General features: G+C 38.3%; 1 protein-coding gene across 3 annotated transcripts in view; it reads left to right on the top strand.

Annotated features, from left to right (window-relative positions):
* Positions 1-17,348, top strand: part of CD36 (CD36 molecule (CD36 blood group)) — a 38,476-nt gene extending 21,128 nt beyond the window's left edge. For all 3 annotated transcript variants that reach the window (XM_072347958.1, XM_072347966.1, XM_072347952.1), the window contains exons 3-14: positions 1,097-1,257; positions 3,406-3,550; positions 5,981-6,160; positions 6,284-6,375; positions 6,761-6,807; positions 9,786-9,855; positions 11,439-11,626; positions 12,454-12,572; positions 13,551-13,624; positions 14,360-14,414; positions 15,240-15,404; positions 16,089-17,348. In XM_072347958.1, the coding sequence (XP_072204059.1) occupies positions 1,097-1,257; positions 3,406-3,550; positions 5,981-6,160; positions 6,284-6,375; positions 6,761-6,807; positions 9,786-9,855; positions 11,439-11,626; positions 12,454-12,572; positions 13,551-13,624; positions 14,360-14,414; positions 15,240-15,404 (1,296 nt within the window). In that variant the 3' untranslated portion in view covers positions 16,089-17,348. The remainder of the gene's footprint in view (positions 1-1,096; positions 1,258-3,405; positions 3,551-5,980; positions 6,161-6,283; positions 6,376-6,760; positions 6,808-9,785; positions 9,856-11,438; positions 11,627-12,453; positions 12,573-13,550; positions 13,625-14,359; positions 14,415-15,239; positions 15,405-16,088) is intronic.
* Positions 17,349-26,149: the final 8,801 nt, after the last annotated feature.

Below are 26,149 nucleotides of genomic sequence, written 5' to 3'. Positions count from 1 at the left end.
CAAACTCTAGAATCAGAAAATGAAGATATAAAGAAAATCTAGGAAATTTAAATTGTAATTTAAAATGTCTTTTTTTTTTCTTTTTTTTTTTTCTTTTCTGTATCTTTGTGAACTCTAAAACTTAACAATATTGCACAACTCAGCTAGAAAGCACGCTGTAGGTTGGAGATAGGCTGATTAGAGTTTACTGCCTATTGCAAAACCTTTTCTAAATTTTTACCTCCAATGGATTTAGAAAAATCCATTATTCTGAGTATTTTTGAAAATTACATAGAAAGAAGTCTAATGTAGACCAGATAGTGCTGATATACCTCTGTCAATATGGGAAATATACCTTCAAACTCTTATATTCACTTATTTTCACTTTTCAGTACTCAATATGCATTTTTCATAGTAAGGCTGAGTGCTACGCACATAAAGCTGATGGTCTCTCCATAACTATTCCCAATGTCCTGCCTGTTACTTATATTTCTATTCTGTTCTCATCTTCCGAACCTGGGAAACCTCCCTAATGAAACAGAGATTTCAGAATGTGTCAGTCTCAGTCACAAGAATTCACTGACAAAATAAATAAATAAATAAATAAATAAATAAGATAGCCCTACATGAGCATTATTCACTTTCCCTGGCTGTGAAATGACTTAGTGCATATGTCGGTGCTGTGATCAGAGAATGCTTATCATCTCCCATGGGATACTGGCAAATATATAAAAAGTAGTTTATGGACTTTGAAAACAGTTGGATAAGATTCAGATAATAAAAGACTTTCTTCTTACAAGTTATCAGTGGACTTGGAGAGTGGAAACTAAGGTGATGCACATCCACAGCAGTAGGAAAGCTTTCTACAGGCTACAGTAGTAATTATATCAGCTTTGTGCTCATTGGTTTTAGAGGGACTTAGTTTTGTCAGTCTGCCTTCACATGCTACCCAAATGTGTGTGTGCTCTATGCCTTTTCTTGATGATAAAGCAGCTTTTTTTCTGTTTTCTTGGGAACCTTCTATAGTTATTTGGAAAGTAAACACTGCTTGTCAGTCTTTTGTTCGTTTGGTTGGTTTGTTTTTGTTGCTAATCTTAAATGTTTTTTTCCCCTTTAGGAAGCAGTCATTTCAAATGGTACCATAGCATATGATAATTGGCTTGTGCCAGGAAGCTCTGTTTACAGGCAGTTTTGGATCTTTAATGTGGAAAATCCATCAGAGGTTTTGAATTTGGGAGCACGTCCAAAACTTGAACAAAGAGGACCTTACACATACAGGTAAGCAGAGTCCCCAGATCAATGATATGTATGTCATATCAGAAGTTCTGTTAGAGAAAATTCTGCTGAGTTAAAAATGGTTATGGAAAGCCCAGAATCCTATTTTAGTCAGAATTGTAAAAAATGCCTAAACATTTGCAGCATTGCAAAGTAATCACAAGCACTCTCTGTACCGTGTTTCACATTTGGAAAAAGAATATAAAGTAGGTATCCAGGTATGAAGCTATTTGTGCTTGTGAAAAATGACTGCCAAGTGGGGAGGTGTTTACCATAAAAACACATAGGCGTGATGCATTTGTAGCTTTTCAGTGTTTGCCCACCTCTTAGAGAAGTACACCAGGTGCCTTGAAAATGAGAGACTGTCTTATCAGCAATAAGTATGTTATCAAACATACTTTTTTTTTAATAAAGTGTCTTGTTTTATTGAACTTTTATGATTTATTTTTAGTGTATAGATTTTTCATTCCCAAATTTCTCTCTGAATAACTTTATTTATTTATTTATTTATTTAACACACTATCTACGGGCAGAATGCAACAGTCCACCCTCTTTCAAGAAAGCTTTTAATTAAACTTTTGCTTGATTTTAAGTCTGAAGTTTACATAGGACCAGATGATGCTTCCGAAATCATTAAGCTCAGTTAGTGCCCACCTGTTACTAGCACTCTTGCTGTAATATTCTTTGGGGGTGTATAAAATATTTGCAAAGATGGTTTTGGATTGCAGCATCTAAAGGCGAGGTGCTTAAGTGCCTAATAGATTAATTTCTCATTGGAATATCTTGGTGCATACATTGCTTGGGAATACATTACCTGGTTCATACACGTAACACAGGAAATGATCACACAGGGGTTAGGAACTAAACAGTTAAAAAATACTGCTGCTGAAGAATTCTCACTAAACAGACTACAATGTGGGAGTTCGTATCCTCTCAGGAGTAGGTCTTTACCTAATGTGTAGATAAAGCTATTTAAGAAATGATGTTCATTACTCTTCTCACTGCTGCACTCATGCTCACCTATGAAGTGAAAGATACACTCCAGTATCAGAGAAATCAGTCTACTTGAATGTCTGGAACACTGTGTCTCTTTCCCAATCTCCCTTTGAATTGTTAATTACTAATTGCAAAGTAGAATGACTGATCTTGATACGGTAGTTATACCCAGGATTATCTTTGGAAGTGGAAAACTTTAAGTCTTTTGTTTCCAGTTACATGTGACAATAGAAACAAACCTCTTAACTTCTAGATAGCTACTTTACACAGGAGGCATTTAATTAAAGTGGCATGCACTCAAACCATTTCTGAGAAGCAATCCAGCTGCCTGAGGGTTGTAGTCCACCTGCACTGGTTACAACTGTACAGTAGATAAGTGTGCTCTGAAATTTCTGTTCCCTCCACATCCAGGCTGTAAGATCTGATGGATCATGAATCCATCCCAGAATGGAGCCAGTATGAACTTCATGGTCCCACAGTATGGGTCCCTAACCCATACAACTCTTGCTGGGTGCCACCCCCACAGAAGGGTCAACAAGAAGATGGACCCATAAAGAGCTGAGACAGAGCTAGGAGTGCAACATCTTGGAAATCTGTGCCTCAGTGGTTGATTAATAGAAATATAGGCACTTAAAGACACTCAGGAGAAGGGCTTTTATGTTTCTTAGTGGTGTTGAAAGTCTGCTTGTAGATCTCCATGGGGTTATGAAATCTTAATGAAGTAATTTCCATTATAGATTTAACCTCTCTTTCTTTGGAACACAAGCCTACCACATCAAATATCAAGAGTGTTTATTATTCCCTTCTAATAGCATGCAACAATTAAAAATCTTAGAAAAAATGTGTTGAAACTTAACTAACTCAGAACAGAATACAGAAAGATACAGAGTTGATTATTGATACAAAAATTTAAGAATTGTTCAGATTTTAGTGTGAAACAAAAATGCATTAGGCATTAAGGAAATGTTTACAAGAGAAATACATAATACATGTTTACAAATATTCAAATGAAAGTTTAGAATCTTTTTAGTGGTTATAAAATGGTGAACATTCATTTTCAAAAGTTTTCAAAGAAAACTTTTTCAGTCAGGTCTGATTATATGTTGATGCAAAAATCAGGTTTTAAAATATTCTGTTTTTATTTTGTATTTCAAGGGTGCGATATTTACCCAAAGAAAATATCACAGAAGACTCTAATGGCACTATATCTTATATGTTGCCTAACGCTGCTCGTTTTGAACCTGATATGTCTGTTGGGACAGAAAATGACACCATCACGTGCCTCAACCTCGCTGTTGTTGTAAGTCAAGAAATGAATCCATAATATCCACATTTAAATGTAGAGGTACTGGAGGAAAAAGAGGAGAATTTAGCATTAATAATGCACATTCCAAAGACAAGTTGCCTTTGCATTAAGATTTCTTTATATGCCCAGGGTAATTTCATCTATAAAAGAATACTAACTTGTTCTTGCCAATGAAAGGAAAGTCACCAGCTTGGAGAGAATACAACAAAAAACATCCTTCTATGCAAGTTTTGTGTGGTAAAGAGTTATTATCAGCCCTGACTGTGTTGCTGGATTGTCTCCTTACGACACTGTGGTACCTGCATGTGAGTTTTCAGGACAACTGTGAGAGTGGGTGCTAGTGTTAGAATAAAGAGGTGATTGGTATCAACAAGAAATAATGGCCAATTGTCTATGTTCTAATCTGAACTAGCATCTTCCTTTCAGAGAGCTGTTTTTGTTCTGGTGAATCAAAGTCCTTCGTGCCATGGCACAGAATCACAGAATCACAGAATCACAGAATTTTTCAGGTTGGAAAAGACCTAGAAGATCATCTAGTCCAACCATTACCAATACTTCCCAGCTAAACCATATTCCTCAACGCAACATCCAAATGTTTCTTGAACACTCCCATGGTCGGTGACTCTACCACTTCCCTGGGCAGTGCATTCCAATGCCTGACTACCCTTTCCGAGAAGAAATACTTCCTAATGTCCAGCTTGAACCTCCCCGTCGCGGCTTGAAACCATTCCCTCTAGTTCTATCACTGTCTACACGAGAGAAAAGGCCAACCCCCAGCTCACCACAACCTCCCTTCAGGAAGTTATAGAGAGCTATAAGGTCTCCCCTGAGCCTCCTCTTCTCCAGGCATTCACAAACACTGCTCATTTCCCACATTTTGAACCATGTAGTTCTATGAATCTAAACATAGGCTCCTGCCTGGAAGTAGCCATGTCAGGGCAGATTACTCAAGCTCCATTTTTGTGTTCAGAACAAAACTGAGATAAGTCTAAATTTCCACAGAGGCCCTGCCTAGCTCCGTTGACAGATTAGTAAAGACCACCTTCTGTTTCATAACCTTGTGGTGAAAATACTGATTAAGAAATCAAGGGAGACATTTTTCCTGCTTAACTGTGAGAGGAACTGAATCCACATCTCTATCTCATAATCTTTCCATATCCATTCTTGCCACTTGCTCTGAGTTTGAATTTAGACAGTGAAAGATTTGTGGGTTAAGGGAGATTTTAAAAAATGAAAACAAAATAGAGAGCAGTTCAACTTTCTGACAGGCTGTGACTCTTCCATTGCCTTCTGTGTAGCACTGAATACAGAAAGATCCTGTAGAGCCTAGGCTGAGCTTGCTCAAAGAGAGATAATTTTTTTACACAGATTCATCCTGGGGAAGAGAAAACTTCAGGACCTTATAGTGGCCTTCCATTGCCGGAAGGGGGCCTACAGGAAAGCTGGGGAGGAACTTTTCATAAGAATGTGTAGTGACAGGACAAGCAGAAATGGTTTTAAACTGGAAGAGGATAGATTTAGACTTGATATTAGGAAGAAATTCTTTATTGTGAGGGTGTTGAGACACTGGAACTGGTTGCCCGGTGAGGCTGTGGATGCCCCCACCCTGGAGGTGTTCAAGGTCAGGATGGATGGGGCTGTGAGCAACCTGGTCTAGAGGGAGGTGTCCCTGCCTATAGCAGGGGGTTGGAACTGCGTGGTCTTAAAGGTCCCTTCCAACCCAAACCATTCTATCTATGATTCTATGATTTACTTGTCAAAATTGTCATCATTTCCTGATTCACCACATGAACCAACCTAGATTGTTTCTACTTGTTTTCCACAAGCTTTCTGATGGACGTAGGAATGTGTTTATGCTTCTGGAAAATTTTGTTGCAATTACTGCTGGTAAAATACCACATCATTCTTCATTGGAATAGAAAAGTTCATCTGTTATGTAGGATTAAAACTTTCCAGAAAGGATGTGTTACTTTCAGAAATGTATTCTTTCAGGGCAGAAATGTATACTTTCTGAGTAAAAAATAATGGTACTTAAGCAGTTGATTGTTTTTATGCAGGTTACAGTCATATTGTTGATAGCATAATTTTATCACCATTTTAAGTTTAAACCACAGCCAGCACAAAGCTGGTGTACGTGACATGTAGACACAATGGGTAACAAAACCAGAAGTGGTACAGTACATGTAATATGCACTGGGACTTGAAGTTCAAAGAGTTTAAGGATAATCTCGTAAAACTCGTGCGAACAGTGAAGACAAATTGTCTGGTTTTATGTTAAGTTATATCCAGCAACTGTATTGTTAATGAGTGTTGTAAGTAAAAATTTAACTTACAATGAGTTGTAATTACCTACCAACTTTGCCAGAGATTTCTTGAAGTCGATCTCTATTTTTCACCCAAACATCAATTTTATTGCTGTTGTAGGCTGCACCTGCCCTGTATACAAATAATTTCATCCAACTACTTTTAAATACCTGGATTAAATCTTCTAAATCAAACATGCTGCAGAACAGAACAGTGAAAGAAATACTCTGGGGATACAAGGATCCCTTCCTAAGCAAGGTTCCCTTCCCCTTGAACCCAGTTCTAGGAGTCTTCTACCCGGTAAGTGAAAGCATAGAAGAGATAATTACACAGTTACAATTCTGTGAATAAAAGATAAGGCTGCTGCTGTGAGGATGAAAAACCTGACATTGCTTTTGTTATTCCTTCTTGTGTCTGTTACAGTATAATGGGACATCTGATGGACTTTACAGAGTGTATACTGGGAAAGAAGACATAAGCAAAACGGCAATAATTGAAAGTTATAAAAACAAAAGGTATCGTGATGTTGTATATAAGAAAAAATGCACATAATTTCAAGGTGTGGTTTTTAAAACATGCCTCACTAAGAGCTATAGTTAAATAGAAAATCATAAATAATTCAAGGAAAGCTTGACTGATCTCCAGGCTATTTGTTATTCTGAGCTTGGATTTAAGACAGTTATTCTTTGTTACAAGTAGTTGCTTCTGCCTTGTGTAATTAAATAGATATATCCCATTTATCCTGTTCTACTGTATCATATAGTTTGTCTGAATAGAATTTATTTCTGTCCTGTGCCATTGCGAAGGAATCAGGCTTATAACAGAACAGTGAAGCTTTGTATTATTGATATGATTTACATGGTATAATTCATGAAGCATGACTTTCTTTTTATGTTAAAGGAATCTTTCTTACTGGGAAGGTTACTGTGATTTGGTTAACGGCACTGGTGAGTCTATTAAAGCTTTTTGAAACTTCAAGTAATTTCTTAATATTGCAAGACACAGCTAATATTGCGATATTTGAGGTATTAAGTTGAGTCCCCTGAGTTTTGAGTCCTGTATTCTGCCCATTAAATGTCTGTATATAAATACAAATGTATACATACTGCTGCTACTATGTATGCATATATGTGTCTCTATTATATATTATACATCATCATACACTATTTTATACACTATTTTATATATACTTAAAGTCACTTCAGCTAAAGTAGATGAGGAAGAAGAACAAGGAAAGATCTAGCTAACTATTTCCACTATCTCCCTGTTACAATATAAGCAAGATTCTTTTTTCTTTGGTATAGCATTTGAAAAACAGCATATTTTCCTTTTAGTAATGTATATTCTTTTGCATTGTTGAATAATAAGATTAGATGTACCAGAATGGACAGAAAAGTTTTTCCTGAGATAGGAAACAAAATTAATGTGACAACAGTAGTAGCAAGAGAAAATGGATAAAGAAGAAAGGTAATCCTAACTGTAACCATGATCCATCCCCCCCTCTCCCTCCACATACACACACAGTATGGTTTAATGTATAAATGAGTGAAACTGGCAGTTCATTTTGAATTATTTCAATACTTCCCAAGAATCTGAGTTACAAAAAGGCTGTGAACTGAGAGCAATTTCTTCTTTTGTGGAGCAATTTTATTAGAAGCAATGTTTTCTTAGGTTCTGGAATTTACCTTTCTTATTATGAAACATGAAATCCATTTGTTTTCCCACTGTCAGCTTTTTCTTTATCTTTCTCCACACTTGATGGAATAAACATACTCAGGTAGCAGGACTGAGTGCTTCTGTCCTTTGAAAGTGAGGAGAGTTTCGTTGTTGGCAAAGGTCATTGCACAGTTTATATGAGCACTCAGTGTGTCTGCTAAGGAGAGAACGTGTTTAGAGAATCAGCAGGTTTAAAATGTCATGTGACAATTCTTTTGCATCTTGTAAGTCTTCACACCAGAGCACAGCATGTTTTCCGAGTAAAAGTAAACAATGAGAAAAAAGACTAAATAAGCATACTTACATGGTTTGAAATGAGCCTCTATTTTCAAACATTCCAACACTGCCAAGATTTTACAATAGAGTGTGTCTCCAGGACAATCTTGGATTGTCTTTAAGGAAAAGTGCTTCTGTCAGCAGTGGGCAAGCAGCAGTGTGTAACTTGGCATTCTGGCTCTTGCCAACTAGATTCAAATTTATCACAGATGTTTTCCATTTCTTGGTTAGAATTGCTGACTAAGAAACTGAGTTGTGGCAAGAAGTTACAAATGTACTGGTTAAAAGATCATTACAACACCTTGCTTGAAAATGGCTGAGACTTCTCTTACTCAACACTAGTTGCATGCAATGCATAAGTATGTTCTAAAGAGGAACCTGCTCTTTTCATGTCAGATGGGAGAAAGAAATCAGGAAAAAGCTCTTCCTCTGGCTGTCTTGTGCTTGTCTCCCATGAGCTCCAACTGAGCAGTTTTGAGTGGAAAATGTTCAGAACTTTTTATTAAATAGGCACTTCTGAAGACTAAAGCTGCATTTCTTATAAGCACTAGGTGCCAGCTGGCACTAGGTGCCAGCAAGCGAACCCAAGCATCTCTAGAAAGCTTTAGACTACACATACTCTGAAGCAATGGCAGCATGTATTGGGATTTGTATTAAGTAGAAATGGAATTTTTATCCTCTGTTTTTTATGGATTTGATGATCACAGAATCACTGAATCATAGAATCATGGATGTTGGTAAAGAGTATCAGGATCATCTAGTCCAACTGCTCACCTGCCACCATTGTTGCCCACTGAAACATGTCCCTTAGTACCACATCAGAATTTTTCTTGAACACTTCCAGGACAGTGACTTCACCACCTCCATGGGCAGCCTATTCCACTGCCTAACCACTCTTCTGGAGAAGAATTTTTTCCCAACATCTAACTTGAGGTCATTTCCTATTTTCCTATCACCATTACCTGGGAGAAGAGGTTGACCTCCCTCCACACCACAACCTCCTTTCAGTCAATTGTAGTGGGCAATAAGGTCTCCCTGAGCCTTCTGTTCTCTAGATTAAACATTCCCTGTTCCCTCATCTGGTGCATATAAGACTTGTGCTCCAGAAAATTCACAGCTTTGTTGCCCTTCTATAGATATGCTCCAGGGCCTCAATGTCTTTCTTGTAGTGAAGGGCCCAAAAGTGAACACAGTATTTAAGATGTAGCCTCAGAAGGGCTGAGTACAGGGGGAGAGTACCTTCCTGGTGCTGGAATAGCTTGAGTTGGAAGGGAAATTTGAAGGTCATCTAATCCAAACTCTCTGCAATGAACAGAGACACCTACCACTAAATGAGGTTGCTCAGAGCCTGGTCCACCCTGACCTTGAATGTTGCCAAAGATGAGGCAATGGAGTACTCACTGCCTCTCTGGACAACCTGTTCTAATGCCTCACCACCCTTAGTGTAAAAAAATCCTTCCTTATATCCAATCTAAACCCCTTTTGTTACTTTGAAACCATTTCTGTTGTCTTACCACAACAGACAAATGATATAGAATCACAGAATTGTTAAGGTTGGAAAAGACCTCTAGAATTATCCAGTCCAACCCCGAGCCATGCCACCATGCCCACAGACTGTATCCCTCAGTGCCATATCTTGAACACCTCCAGGGACAGTGACCCCCACAGCCTTCCTGGGTATCCTGTGCCAGTGCATCCCTGCTCTTTCTGAGAATAAATAGAATATCAAATTTGGAAAAAAAATAAATAAATAGCTGCCATTATTTGGCTCACTCTCAAAAACAGTTTTGTGGAGTACTTGCCATTGTACAATAACTTACATAAATATTTTCCCTACATTTTTATTTATTTATTTATTTGTTTGTTTTGTGGGAAGGTAACATCTGAGCATTGAGCTAGAAATTAATGAACATGTTGTTTATTTTTTTCACAGATGGGGCATCATTTCCTCCATTTGTTAAGAAGAACCAGGTACTGCGCTTCTTCTCCTCTGACATTTGCAGGTACGCTGGCCCCTTTCAGCTGTGCATGGTTGTGTGCCACCCAGTGCGCTTTTATTTCAGAGGGATCTCTGCTGGAATTTAGATTGCTGAGGAAGTTTCGCATAACTGTTTCATTTAAACATGACTTAATGTGTGAGCTGTGCTCATGAGCTTAACTGTACCACTTTCACTTGTGTCAAGTAGTAAGCTATTTATGGTGTGTTTCATTTCAGAGAGTTACAGGTGTGTAATTCAGGAATGCCTTTGCTTATTACAGGAGGAAGATACTGCTATGAGTTGTTACAGACATTGAAACCCACGTGGTTCAAAGACTTGATCTTTTAGTATCAGGATAGCCCCTCACCTGCCTATGTGGTCTGATCTGGCAGTTTGCCCCTCTGCAGGGACTGGCTGGACCCATTTTGACAATTTTTGCTGAACACCATCTGTGCAGAGGAGAAGCTGCTGTCAGCCACTAGATAACTAAAATTGTTTTCCCACAGTCTATTTTTTACATATTTTATGTATTTACAAACAAACTAACCTGCTTAATTCATTCCATGCTGATGGCTTTTCAGCATGCTTCTTCTGTTATGGTTATCTGGTGTCCCTGAGTTCTCCAGTGGGATATCTTAAATCAATATAAAGAGATATTAAGGGCATCAGAGTGTATTTGTTTTGGGAGGTTCGATCGCAGTATTTATTTTGCTGCCTGGAAACATCTGCTTCCTATTAAGAAGGGATAAAGTAGATCATATGCTTTGTGAATTGTTTGCTTTTAAAGATCAGTGTTTTTACATGCACTTTTTTTTTTTTTTTTTTTTTTTGTGACGTAGTTGTATCTTAAAACTGGACAATATTTCTCAGGCTATGGGAAAGAAAACTTGTAATGCAGAAATTGTAAAATCCTTTATATTAATTGGGCATAGTCTGAGAGATACCTCTGGCCAAGTAGTTCTCACAATTAATGAACAAAGAAGGGCAATAACAACCTCCCAGAGGTCTGGGATGAAACAAGGCCATGGAAAAGGTTTCTGACCATGCTGCAAGAGCCTGAATCCTTCTTTCCTTTGGCTGCAATACAAAGTGTTGCTGCCTTGGTTAGATTACTGCATACCAACTATATCTCTTTACTATTTCGTAATGTAGCGGCAAAACAGTTTGAAGTGGTATTTTGGCTCATACACAATGGAGTAAGGTTATATCCAATATGCTGCCAGCACCATAAACCTTAGATCTTTATCATCAGATCAGGAAAATACCGTAATCAAGAGCATATATATTGGTAACTATCTCTAACGTAGTCCAAATAAAAATCAGACATTTCATTGTAATAGCAACTGTAGAAAAGCATGCTAAAAAGGAGATGTTAGTTTATTCATTTGTATATATTCTTTATTGGTATCTTAATCTGCCTTCTTGTGTCTTACTGTGTTTATCTGTGGGTGAGAACACCCCCTTGTGAAAGCAGATCTGAATAATCTTCATTACTGAGGAACGCCCTTTCAAACTGCTGAACGTGGGTTCTGTGAAGTACTTCTTTCTTTTAAGAGGCAAAATTTGGATTTTCAAACCAAGTGATGTTTCTCCTCTTTTATATTCAGATCAATCTATGGAGTTTACCAGACCACTAAGACCGTGAAGGGAATTCCACTGTATCGTTTCACAGTTCCTCGCGAAGCATTTGCATCACCAACTGAAGTTGGAGATAACTATTGCTTCTGTACAGATCAGGTTATATCACAGAACTGCACACTGGCTGGAGTCCTAGATATTAGCTCCTGCAAAGCAGGTACGGCAGGGACATGGTACTGCCAAACATGCTATCTGGGCAGAAAGAATGTGTCCTGTAGCTGAAATGTTGCCCTAGTGTCCAGGACGTTTGTGTTTATCTGCACAATTTTCCACAGGCTACAGATGAAAGCTTTCCATTTCTGTAGCCTCATTTCCCTTATTATAGCCTCATGGCTATAATATTTCTCTATTTTGAATGGCACTATGAAGAAAAAACCATGATACTGCAGATTGCCTACTGAACTTCTCAGGAATACACATAGAAAGGAAAGGAATAGAACTATATATAGGAACTATATAGAAGCTATAGAAAGTCACAGTCCTTTTATTTATGATAATTCACACACACTTGTGTGGGTGTGTACACAATCATATGCACATGAATAAAGTGAGAGACACCACTGGCTTAATTCTGCATTGGTACAAATAAAATATACACAACCTGCTTTTGGTGAAGTATGGGCAGCGTGAGTTGCATTCAGGCTTGCTTTATACTGAAACAAGATCATGAACATAGGGTGCCACAGAGACAGGTCCTAACCTCAGTGTGGAGCTAGGAGCACTCCAGGCTCCACAACATAGACACAAGGAAGCAGGATTTGTAAACACAACTTATTACACCATGCAAACTCTCATCATGAGAGTAGAATCACAAAAAATCTCAATTTATTCTGGTGGAGGCAGAGGAGATATTAATGATGTTTTTCAGGATTGTTTCTGTCTGCATAACAAATCATGTATGCATAGAAAATAGCTTCAGAATATGAGCACTGAAACAGGGCTTAATGATTCAACTGATTTTTTCATTTATTTATTTTCAAATAGGAAGACCAGTGTATATCTCTCTTCCACATTTTCTTCATGCAAGTGATTCTATATTGCATGATGTCGAAGGACTGAGCCCAAATGAGGAGGAGCATGAGACATTTCTAGATGTAGAGCCTGTAAGTACAAATATTTCATATTTCTAACTCAGTCTTTTACCCAAGGGACAAGCAGAGAATACTGTATTTTTGTGATCTTTTTTTTTTTCCTTTTTTTTCTGCTCAGAAAGGTGTTAAGCTTTTAGCAGGGGAAAATTAGACCAAACTTGGTCTTATTTTGACATTCAAAGTCAGAAAAATAAGCTTTGATTCTTTTGCATTGGGAACATGGGATTAAATAAATTCCACAAAGTTTTGAAGCATGTTTATTATCTACAACTTTCAACTGCTTCATAAAAATTCTTTTTCTGTTCCTTTTATACTACTGTTTCAATAGTTAACAATTTTTGTATAATAACTATTTCAACTTATCCATAATAAATGGATGAAGATCAGATTATTTCCAAGAAATCTGCTAAAGTCTGAAGTGCAACGATTTGCCTGATACTAGAACAGAACTTGTATCATCACTGTGACTCTGGTTACACAACAGAGCTTCTAAACTAATGAGACTGGCACTTCTGATTTTCTTTGCCTCCAGTTTTACCTCTACTTCTGTTCCAGTGATTGATATTCTTACAGGAGTTAATGCTGTATGAATAGTGTGATGAATTCTAATATTTCAAAATTTTATTTTGCTCTGAATTTGAATGAAAATGTAAAAATTCAGGACTTTTTCCTAAAGTAGCTTATAGTCATGTAATTTTGCATTAAGCTAGTAAACTTTGATGAACTCTACAGTCAAGATTTGTTCCCTTCATGTGAAATAAAGATATCAACTCAAGTTTTCTAAATCTGATAAGAGGCTTTTGGAGAACAGAGTTGAAAAGGAGATGAAAAAAAGATCTGACCTTTGTTAAGATATGTTTGTTCTGATGCAAGTGTTTTCTGCCCTATGCCAATTAAATTTACACCAATTTCTGCATTCAATTTATGTATTTGTGCAACCAATTTTTAAAAAATAAATAAATTGTGGACTCTTTTTTTTCCATTTTTTAGACCACTGGTTTTACACTGCAGTTTGCCAAAAGACTGCAAGTAAACCTTCTTGTGACGCCTTCAACAAAAATTGAGTAAGTATTTTTTCATTATTTTGTTTTTATTCATTTGATGTTAAAGTACAATGGTAGAAATGGGAAAAGAAGGAATGAGAAAACTTCACCAAAGTTCTTCCTGTGTCTTGCAAAAACTTCACAACTTCCCAGAGAATATAAATTTCAGTGAAAGAGCAGCCTTCTTATGCAAGGCACTGCCTAAGTATATTGACACATATCTGATTTCCCCATAGAAGCTTACAGTGCAGCTTGTTCTTAAAAATAACATCCTTACAAAACTCAAGTAAAGAATGAAATAGAAGGGAAAATATATTTTTCTGTAATAAATTCAACGAGAGAAATAATTTATGTGTTCTTTGTCACTGGTTGGATTCTGTCAGAAGGGTAAAGGGTCCTCTTTCTTTTTCTCTTCTTTCATTGGCCCAAATGTACATATGTACAGCTTCTGGACATCTCTTTGGTGAATACCTCAGATTTTCAGACCCTTATTCCAACACATTGATGTGTCCATGTGTCCAGCATTTCTTTCTTCTGACTGCTTGCATATGGAAGACTAGACAGAAGGAGATAATTTCCTGATATGTGAAATGATTATTACTAATTCTAGGCTTATTTTTTCAATCCAAATCTGTGCTATAGAAGTATGTCTGGGAGATAGAACTGTTAGTGGAGGTGAAGAAATGGTTAAGTAGAGACTGGGTAAATGCAACAAGCTAACAGTAACATTCTGTACCTTCTATTTTCTCATTCCAGGGCTTTATCAAAAGTTCAGAAACCTTATGTTTTCCCTATCCTTTGGTTAAATGAGGTTAGTATATCTTCTGCATACATTCACTGTTAAAAAAGCACAAACAAACAAGAAGATGTTTTCTATCTTGATGCCCTGAAATTGATCAATTAAATATATGCTATGATGTGTGTGCTTGCAGGCAGAAAGCCCAAATATACCCCAAGCTGCATCACAGGAGGGGTGGCCAGTAGGGTGAGGGAAGGGATTGTCCCTGTTTGCACTGCCCTCATGACATCCCATTTAGAGTACTGTATCCAGGTCTGGGGCCTCCAGCTCAGAAAAGATGAAGAGCTGTTGGAGAGGGTCCATAGGAGGGACACAAAGATGATCAGAGGGCTGGAAAACCTCTCCTACAAAGACAGGCTGAGGGAGCTGGACATGTTCAGCCTGGAGATGAGAAAGTTCTGGGGAGACTTCATTGCAGCCTTCCAATTTCTGAAAGATTATAAACAAGGGGGAAACCAACTTTTTTACACAGATAGGTAGTTACAGAACATGGGGAAAGGGTTCTAAACTGAAGAGATTTGGGGAAGGGAGATTTAGATTAGGGGTAGCTTTTCATTAAGATGGTGATGAGGTGCTGGAACAGAGTGCCTATAGAGGCTGTGGATGCTCCATTCCTGGAGGTATACAAGGGCCTTGGTAACCTGATCTAGTGCCTGATCTAGTGCTTGGCAACTTTTGCTGTGGCAAGGGTGTTGCAATTAGAGAATCTTTGAGGCTCCTTCGCACCCAAGCCATTCTATGATTCTGTGATACTATGTGCACATGCCAAGAATGTATTCAGCAAGTGAGGTCTTTGCATACTTACCTTTCACTGACATTTTTATTGCACTATTTCAGTCTGCTGTTATTGGAGATGAAAAAGCAGAAATGTTCAGAAATAAAGTCACCGGACGGGTCCAGTTACTGGGTGTGGTTCAGATGGCATTAATCATCTCAGGTTCTGTGCTGTTCCTTGCATTCATGGGTTCCTATTTCATATGCAGATCGAAGAAATTGAAATAAGTAAGTAAGCACTAATGCCTCAGTTCTCAGCAGCAACTACTTCTCAGGGTTTAAGATGTTCAGAATCATTACATATTTACCCATTATTATTTTTCAAGTGCTAGTGCAGTTCATCAGTTATTATTTCAGTTCTGTTGAAAATCTTAGATAAATTTAGATAATGTTTTCAAATTCTCTTCCAAGCCTAAATCTTTTAGGATGCTCTCAGCATACCCAGGAGAGGATACTGGGAACTAAATCTGGAAAACCAACACTACCTTTTCCCAAAAGACAGCATGATTATCGTGACTTCCTGAAAACAGACTTTTCATCTAAGGCTGTTGAACACTTCAGAAGCTCCATCTAGTACTTCCTTGGGACAAAGGCCATTCAGCTGTAGATTCCTGCACTCTTCCAGGACATATTCCTGTTTGGGGTTCAGGGAATTCATTTTAAATTACATTTCTTATCAAGAGCGTTGGATAGGTTTTCTCACTTTTTCTCTTGGTCTTACTGAGAGCCTAAACACCTCCAGAACATAGCTAGCCCACTGAGATGAAATATAGGTCTGTCCTGGATAGGATAACCAAGTGGTAGAAACAAGCACAAATGTGAATGTTACAGTGAGAAGATTATGCTGCAGTAAGGAACCATTTTTAAGATGTACCTCATCACATTCTGAATTCTGATTTTATTTCACTACAGGTAACAAAAGTCTTCAGATGTAGGTGAAGGATGAAGTTTCAGTCAAGCATATTAAAATTCAGTGACAAAAGGTATGATTCCACATGAAATGGAATTCAATGTGCTTTTCCATTTTAGAAGACCAACCGAATAACTCAAATAAGCTGATACTTCCAAAGGCCTTCACTTCTGACATTAGAGGCCACTGTGGAAATTGTACTTTCAAATAACTGATTATATGAACCTTGTTACAAGTTTGAAATGACATTCAAGCGGACTGAAGTTGAAATGCAGTTGAAATTTAGTCCACCCTCTGCCATTTATGCAACTTGCTACTTTTACTTTTACTTCTACCAGGAACTACAAGACAAAGGAAAGACCCTTGCCAGTGTTCTAGATCTGAGCACAGGCTAGGGAATGACAACACCTTTGAGCACAAGCCATGATACTCTGATTTAAATGTTTCTGTTCCTTCAAAGAATGGAAACTGAAGCAACAGAACTGCTCTCTATCCTCTATTCAGGGATGTGAATTGTGTTGAATGTGAAGTTTATTATGTAAAGCTACTAACTGTAAAACATGAAATTAATAAAAGATTTACTAAAATAATTGGTTTATACATTTTTGTGCAGAGATAGTGTGTACACATAGCACAATCACTCATTTGTTGATGGTGCTCATCAATGTTTGGCCCCACAGATGTTCAGTAATCTGAGCTACTCCCTGACTCCTAGGCTCCATTACTCTTTGTATTCTATACTGTGTGCTTCTCTTTCTGACTCTTCCTTGCATACCAGCCTCTTTGCTGCCTTAGCTCCACTTAACTGAAGGCAACCCTTAGGGAGTGTTCTGATACATCACCTTTAAGGTAGAGAGAAAATTTTTCAGAATACTGGAGATGGAAGAAATACAAAGATAATGATTTTAATGGTCCAGAGGGTCCATCAAAGTGTTCCACTTTCTTGATATAGAGCATAAATGGGAACAGGTAGCCCTAGTTTTCCTCTGATAGGCCATCTGCCACAAGGAAATGTGTGCAATTATTTGGCTAATGAAGTGTGTCATCCTGTAGATAGGTAGCAAACATTGCCATCTGTGCAAATGGATTACTTTTTCATTTAATCTGAATGCCATATCTTTGAAATTAGTATCATTGAGACAGATGCTGAGTATCATAAGGTGTCCTGTGGAGTCAATGAATTCAGAACAAGAGCCTGAGTTCTGCATTTTTTGAGATTTCTTTAACTTGTCCTCATAAGGCTGCAAAGAAAAAGAAAAATCAAACACAACACAATTTCTGATAATCTGGTGTTTGGAAATAGTACTATAATAGATTTTAATCCAGAAAAGTTTAACTTGATAGCAAAAGATAATATATTTTGATAGGCATATTCACCTATTGATAGGTATACTCCCTTTGGGAAGAAAGGGAAAAAAACCAACAAAATTATCTTGTTTTAATCCATCGTGTTTAATGTTCCTTGCGAACGAAGTAGTGTAGATATCATTGTGCATTAGAGCTGATGAATCATAAAAATCCCCAAGGACTAATAATGAGGGCAAAGTCTACATAGTACATCACAAGAGTCTATTTTTCCAGCAATGAGCTGGAACTGCAAAGTAAGGAGATGCGAAAAAAGCAGTGTCAAAGAGAAGTTTTGCTCTCACTTAGAAAGCTAATGTATTAGCTTCCTCATTGTGCTTTGGAAGCAATGGTTTAACTGAAGACATCCCTAGAGTCCTATGGACATGTCAAAAAGGTTAACGCCATTGACTCACCTCCTTTGCTGTGGTTCAAGATCTGACACCAAGTTTTTACATATTTTATGTATGTATATATATAAAGCACTATATTTTATGTACACATATTTATGTGTGTGTATATATATATATATATATATATATATATACATATACTTTTTGTGTGCTGGAACCAAATGGTAAGATATTTTCACCCAAGGAACAACAGCAGTGCTCCTATTGAATTTGATACATTGGCATTTAAGCTAAATTTTCTTTAGTTTAATTCTACTGTTATGAATGTAACATTTACTCTATTAGTGTGGCTTCACATGATGTCGTGCTCCAGCAGCAGTGATCCAGCAAGTCAAGTGCCATGATTTTGAATGTCTCAGGGCCCCATTTTGCATACACACAAATATGTTTGTTCATATGTATAATCTCATTGATCTAAATGCAGGTTCAGACTTATAAACTGTGTTCTGCTCCTAGACTGTGCTTGAATTAAAATTAATTGTTATTTTGTTCAGAGTGTTCGTTCCAGTTATTCTTAATTGATGTAATTAAGGATAATGTTAATCATTTGCATTTGTTCAAACTCATGTGGGATAAACATTTATTAGAGATTTCAATGAGCTCAATACAAATTAAATAAAGCTCAGACTTTTCTTTCTGAGACCTTCATGTCTAAACAAATTCTGTGTTGGATAATGGACTCATTTTATTTCTTTTCCTTGGTGTTTTGAGTGTGTTTTCTTTTCCTGAATAGTGATTTTATAAACTGACTAATGAAAAATTTTGTGCCTAGCCTTATTATTTATGCCATTGTAGTTTGGCACATCACTGCTATTTGGATGCATGTATCATCTTTCTTGTGCCCTGTGAAGTGTGATAACATACAGCATTTTTACATTGGGTTACAAAAAAGAGGAGACTTTAGGGGAAGTATCTCAAATACTCAAATGTGCCAGCATGTTGCATATCAAATACTGTGTTCAGTTTTGGGCACCTCACTACAAGTCATTGAGGCACTGGAGAGTCTCTGGAGAAGGGAAATGAAGAGAAGGGTCTGGAGCACAAGTATTATGAAGAGAAGCTGACAGAACTGGGATTGTTCAGTCTGGAGAAGAGCAGAAAAGATGTCTGGCTCAGGGGAGACATTACTGCTCACTACTACTACTTGAAAGGAGGTTGGAGTGAGGTGGGGGTTGGCCTCTTTTCCCAAGTGACTAGCAATAGGACAAGAAATAATGGCTTCAAGTTGCACCAACAGAAGTTCATATTGGATATTAGGAAAATGCATTCTCTGAAAGAGTGGCCAAACTTTGGAACAGGCGGACAAGGGAAGTGCTGAAGTTATCATCCCTGGAGGTGTTCAAGAAGTGTGTAGATGTGTAGGAACTTACTTTAGTGGGCTTGATGGTGATGGGTTGACAGTTAGACTTGATGGTCTTTGAGGCCTTTAATGATTCTGATTTTATGTCCAAACTGAAGCAGTTCTGAGGCTACACTGGGAACCGAGGTCGGAGAAAAACCTGCTTTCACCTCCCTAGAGATGGAGGTGTTGGCACATTGGGCAGTACATCATAACATCCTTTGCTGGCTCTACTGGCCCAGCGGGTTGGACTGGAAGAGAAGACTGGTTATGCTCTCATCCCATATTACCCACCCACTCCAGGTCATTATAGGTGAAAGTCATTGACGAAAATCAGATTTGGTCCCAGATGTGTCATCCTATATAATTACACCCCAGAGCAGATGTGCCAGCTCTTAATCTCTAACTGCAATAATGCTTTAAAAGCTTTTCTAAATACCAGTTCTTCCTGCCAGTGTCTGTTAAGGTAATGTTAATATGCCACTACACTGTAAAAAAAAAGAAAAAAGTGTTGTACTGTCTGTGCTTTTAACTGTGAAGCTAGTCAAGGACTTGTTTTATTCATGGCTGTACATGGTATTGATATTAAATAACAAATGAAATATGTTTACATTTTATATATATATATATTTAGCAACTGTAAAAACAACAAAGCTTAAAAAGAAGATGAAGATGCAAACTGCTCACCTTTATCAAATGCGAACTGCATCTATATATGGATGCCATGTATTTTCTAATTTCTGTGGCCTGTTTGCATACCAGATGCCTTTGACTCTCCAGTTGTCACACCATCTCTGAGCTGTACCCAAAGTAGCTGATGACCTGGAGTCCACCGAGTCAGTGTCAGGCTGGCTCCTGCTCAGAGCTGTATAAGAAAAGAAACCAAATGCTTTGCAGCAGGCGCCACCCAAAGGGCACATATGTATATATAAATATATATATATATATATAAATATATATATATTTCACAAGTTCTTCTCAGTGTAGCCAATGAAAAATATTCCTGGATAAAACTTGTAATGTTTTAACTTTTTGTTTGTTTTTGTTTGTTTGTTTGTTTTTGCTAGATAGAGGCAGTACTAGAATAGAACGTTTGATGTCTATTTATATTCTGGAACATTTCTAAGGCTGTGATTTCCCCTGAATGTAATGAGCTGGTGTTTTATGGGATAAATACCTGATGTAATCTGAGCCTTCAGAACTCCATTTCTTGACCAAAAATCCCTCATTTAACACTAAGGATTAGTGGACAAATCAGGAGTTACATCCAGCCCCATGTATGCTCTTACACATGACTCAAGTTTTAGATGCACCTAAAACACATTTGCATATTCATTTGCAATAGAATATTTGTATGTAGGAAGAGGAAATTTGGATTTTTGCCTCTCTATGTCAGTAATTTTTCCAAATAGCCTACATACATGAATGTTTCTAAAATGGAAATCTCTCGAGGAATAATTTCTTTCACTACAGAAGCTAAAGCTTAATTGCAGCCTAATTGCAGCTTTTCAGTACCTAAGGGGAGCCTATAAACAGGAGGGAAGTCAACACTTTGAAAGGGTAGATAATAGCAGGACAAGGGGAAATTGTTTTAGGTTGAGGGAGGGAAGATTTAGGTTGGATGTCAGGGGGAAGTTCTTTACTATGAGAATGGTGAGGTCCTGGAACAGGCTGCCCAGAGAGGCTGTGGATGCCCTGTCCCTGGAGGTGTTCAAGGCCAGGTTGGATGGGGCCCTGGGCAGCCTGGTCTATTACTGAACGTGGAGGTTGGTGGCCCTGCATGTGGTGGGGGTTTTGGAGATTCATGGTCCTTGAGGTCCCTTCCAACCTGGGCCATTCTGTGATTCTGTGTGATTCTGTGATTGGTACCTCACCAGCATTGGAATGAGTGCTCTTACGAATCTGGAAGCAGATCCTTCTCTATATATTCACTCTGTAAATGTAATTCTTTGTCTTTGAACTGGTCGCACACTGGGCCTGCTTTGTAAAATAAGAAGTTATCACAGCAGTTCATGTACACAGACAGATCCCCACATACACTGACTGTAATGTCATAGCAGCTGCATTTTATTATGCTGTCTTAATGGCCTCAGCCTTTTTATTGTCATCAGGATAAACTGAAGAACACCAGTAACATTCACAGACTCACATCTGTGTAAAACCACCACAGTAGAGGAACCAGGGGCCACTAACTATTTATTTCTATTTATTTATTTATTTTTTCCTATTAGCAAAAACACTAAGGTAACTTTTGGCAATGCACATACTTTAATTCAATGACAAAATGAAAAATGAAGAAGTTAACTCAGGAAATCTATTCCAGCTTCTATCTGCTCCACCAGGCAGCAGACAGAATCTTCCCTGAGCATCACCTGCATCACTGAAAGGATATAGGTATGTGTGTTCTGGGTAAGATAATTTGTCACTCATACATGATCCTGAAGAAGGAACCCGATGTTTCTAGCCATAGAAGTGAACTGAGTATAGATATCAGCCATGAAGTGGGTTACAAAAAATCTGTACTTATGTGAATTCATTTATATTACATTAACATTGCATTAAAAAAGTGTGTTCTCTTACAGGTTATACATGGAGGAAGATTCCCAGTGAAGTGATGGAATCACTGACCCTGGGGATATTCAAGAAACATGTAGATGTGGCACCAAGAGACATGGAATAGAGGGCATGGTGGGGATAGGCCAGTGGCTGAACATGAAGATTTGAGTGGTCTTTTCCAACTTTACTGATTCTATGATTCTATGCCTGCTAGAATACAAACACTAAGGGGATCTTGTCTCTACTTTGGGCACTGGTTAAGAAAGAGAAGACTACTTTTAATGATTACTGGATTACAAACAGAGATGATAGTAAAACAAAACAAAACAAAACAAAACAACAATGCAAGGATGGGAATCCCCTGATCTACCTTTCTAGCCAACTTCAGCAATATTAACACAACTTAAATTCACTTTCTTTTTAAGAAAGATGCAGAGCTTTTTAGACTTAAAATCTTTTATTGCCTTGTCTGTACTTTTAGGAAAGCAAATGAGCCACATTTTACCCTGTGCTTTGTATGAATTCCTTCCTTGGACTGAGAACCTCTTGGGAACTGCAGCACAATTAGATCACATAAGCACTTCTGTTTCATGCTGGTTTGGCCCCTTCAGGAACTGCTCTGTCTGTAATACCTAAGTGAGGAGGCTGAAGGTCCCTGAAGTTTCACACAAAGATAAAGAAAAGCAAGTCAGCACAAATGGTGCAGTACGGCAATGCCTCATGCTCACATGAAAAACTTTCAGGGCTATTTTAGCTTGGAGTCGTGGTAAGAGTGCCAGTCCTACATTGTGAGCTTCACAGTTTCGTGAATGTGCTTCTGGCTGTGGTGGTGGGCAGGTCACACCATGTTGAAGCCTCCCAAATACCAGGTAATAGCAGCTATTTAGTAATATCTGATTGTTGTTCATTCACTAGAAGCAGAAGACTAAATCTTCTTAAAATATTCAATTTCAACTAGGATTCAGAAAAAAAAATAAAAAAAATCAACAGATGAGTTTAAATCAGTCATGGCTGTACTACCTGAAACTCACATATTTGAGTTAGCTTTTCCACCTCTGTCATGCAGCTCACACAGGAGACAGTTTTAGCAACTATCTCTGATCAATCAGCTCCAAGCTGAGACCTGTTAAATATTTTTATGATTGTTTAATCCTTTGACAAGTCATTAATTTCAGCTATTTGGTTGCATCTGAAAGAAAACAGAACTCCTTACTGTTGCACGGAGGATGATGAAACAGGTTTACAGATGTAAGAATTCATTTGTAAGGTCCTTAAGGTGTGCTGTACCACATCATGTCCCAGAAGCTCTTCCATTTTGGCAAATAAAAAACCAAACAAATATACTGGGAAAATAAGGGCAAAAGAGAAGGGGAGGAGGAGGGAAAGGAATGGGCAGGGAGAGAATGTCTCCCAGAGACCACAGCTGCAAGTAGGGGTGAGCATATTGATTGTATTAAGGGAAAGTGGGATGTTCCACAAGTCAAGGCTTTACCTCACAGGATCTAGGCACTGCATAGGCCAGGCACCAGGAACATCACCCCACTGCTGAGTTTGCTTTCCACCAGTCACAGAATCACAGAATCACAGAATTATCAAGGTTGGAAAAGATCATCCAGTCCAACCATCACCAATACTTCTCAGCTCAATACTTCCCAGCAAAACTTCTCAGTCCTCTGTTTACTGCTGATAGCCTAGCAAATGTGAGTGTGTGCTGCAAGGACACAGGAATATTGTGAATGGTCTCAGTTGCCTAACTGTAAAGGAAAAAAAAGATCTCTAAGTGCACCCAGTATTTCTTATTTAGTGGCTAGTTTAGTAAGGTCTGGGTTTCCCATGGTGTCCATATCATACAGCTTGTCTCTTGTGGGTCTTCCAGGTACCCTAGAGCATGTCATGTGAGAAATCTTTTTTTTTTTTTTTTTTTTTTTTTTTTTTTTTATAATCTCTATCCATAGCGGTGTTTTCCAGGACTGGGAGCTTTAAAATGGGTTTTGGAATGAGAACAAGACAGAAAAAGAGGCAATAAGGGCAGAGGGCATGAAAGTCCACTGGGGGGCTGGATTTTAAATCTACTCATCAAGCCATTTTGACAGAATTCCTGTGAAATCTGGCCTTTGCGTATACCTGTCTCAGATACTCAATCCTCCCTTGCTGTCTGAGCAGCCAAGTTACCTTATTCATAAGCATGATAGTACATACCTTAATTCTTGGGTGTTTTTGTTTAGCACCTGAGCCCATGTATGGAACCTTCAATAGACGTCTGTGCACAGAAGAGAGATCTGAATGAAATGACTGCACAGCTAAACAGCTCAGGAGCAGATTTAACTCCTGGTGTCTTAAATGCTTTCTATTTTTATTTTTTTCACAGCCAATTTTTGAATGATCTGGAATGTATCTAAGAAGAAATATTCTCTTGCAGTCTGAAACACTGAATGTTTCAGTTAAAAAATGCATAGTTTACGTAGTTTGGCTATTGGCAGTTTGAAGCCAAAAGCCAAAATCACAGAATCACATAATAGTTGAATGTGACAGAGACCTCTGGGTCTACAGCCATAATATGTCGTAAGCAACATTATAAATGAGTGCTCCTGAATACTTGCCTTACTCTCATACACGTTTGTGCATCTCAACTTCCAGGCCTTGACATGCAGTGTGCAAGATGGCCGCTAGATGGCAGTACAACATCTAGGCTGGTCTATATTCCCCGAAGCGAGTGTCCCTGCGCAGAGGTTAGGGTGGGAGCGCTGCCGCAGTGAAACTTTAACTGGGGCCCTTTTATTCGTACTAATCCGGAGCATAAATTAAGCATTGCATCACCACCTTACATAGCTTGGTAGTTTTGCAACAATTACCTAATTCGTTCATACATGTTTGCATATGGCTTCTAGGGGAGATGGATATTATAGAGAATGTTTGTTTTACTAAGTTGCTTTTCAGCTTCTGAAGAAATCCTGTAATATCTGAACTTGGATCACTTGCTACCAGCCCTACAAACAATGGAAAAGATGTTCAATTACTTATAGAATCACTGAATTGTCTGACTTTGAAATGTCATTTAGTCCAACTCCTCTACAATGAGCAGGGACACATAAAGGTAGATCAGGCTGCTCAGAGCCCTGTCCAGCCTGACACTAAGTGTCCAGTATGGGACATTCACCACATCACTAGACAGCCTATTCCAGTGCCTCATCACTCCTTTTTGTAATGTATATATATATATACATACATACATGCTTTCCCTTGCATCTGAAGTGCTTGCCCAATGCTTCCAACAGAACACAGCCCTATGCCTGCTCATGAAGCCATGATGGCCACTTCTGAGGAACAACACAACACAGAATGCATAAAAACCCTGGAGATATAAAGAAGACTCTGGGTCAATGAAGATGTCCTGTTGGTCAAGGAGGATATGGTCAGAGATCATCTAGCAAAAATCAATGAGCACAAAACCATGGGCCCCAATGGGATGCAGCCACGAGTGCAGAGAGAACTCGCAGAGGTAACTGTTGAACCGCAGTCTATCATCTCTGAAAGGTCTTGGTGCCCCTGAGATGTGTCTGAAGACAGGAGCATAACCAGTGTCACTCTGGTGAGAAGGAGGATCTGGGAAACTACAGGCCAGTCAGCCTCACATCTGTCCCTAGGAAGATGATGGAGCAGCTTGTTCTGGATACCTTCTCCTTGCAATTAGAAGAGAAGGTTGTCAGGAGTAGTCAACATGGATTCACTAAGGGGAGATCATGCTTCACCAATCTAGTAGCCTTCTATGTTGTCATCACTGGCTGGGTGGCAGAACAATGGAACAGTCTGCCCAGAGAGGTTGTGGAGTCTCCTATGGAGACAATCAGGACCCATCTGGACACCTACCTGTGTGACCTATTGTAGGGTACCTTTTTCAGAAGGGGGTTGTATTTAATGATCTCTTGAGGTCCCTTTGAACCCCTGCAAATCAGTGATTCTGGAAAAATACCAGAATATTCAGGAAATCCCATTCATCATTAGCTTACCATTCAAGAAGCGATCACCACTTTTCAAGAGTTCACATTTTTAATATTATTATTCTCCATCCAGAAAACTCATCTTCTTTGATTCTGTCTTCTCACTGTGCCCATGAGGACATTTGAACACAACCTGCAAGACTAAATATAAGAGAAATTAAGGACTTAGATGCTACATCAGAAGTTAATCTGTGTCTCAAAATAGAGAAGGTGCCAAACGTAGGTCTTCTTCGAGTCTTCCTCTCTGTTTCTTTCATGTATGGATTTCCTGAAGATATAGTTTCTGTTGTCAAGAGGAGGATATTGACTGTGCATATCTAATTCTCAGATCAAATCCATCATGTTATGGAAGTTTCTGGTAACAATTTAGGAGTTAGGATTTCATCCTAAATGTTACAGTTCTTTGGTATTAA

The sequence above is a fragment of the Excalfactoria chinensis genome, chromosome 1 (assembly GCF_039878825.1).
Source record: "Excalfactoria chinensis isolate bCotChi1 chromosome 1, bCotChi1.hap2, whole genome shotgun sequence".
NCBI lineage: Eukaryota > Metazoa > Chordata > Aves > Galliformes > Phasianidae > Excalfactoria > Excalfactoria chinensis.
The sequence above is the reverse complement of the archived record's forward strand: the minus strand, read 5'-3'. Positions and strand labels throughout refer to the sequence as shown.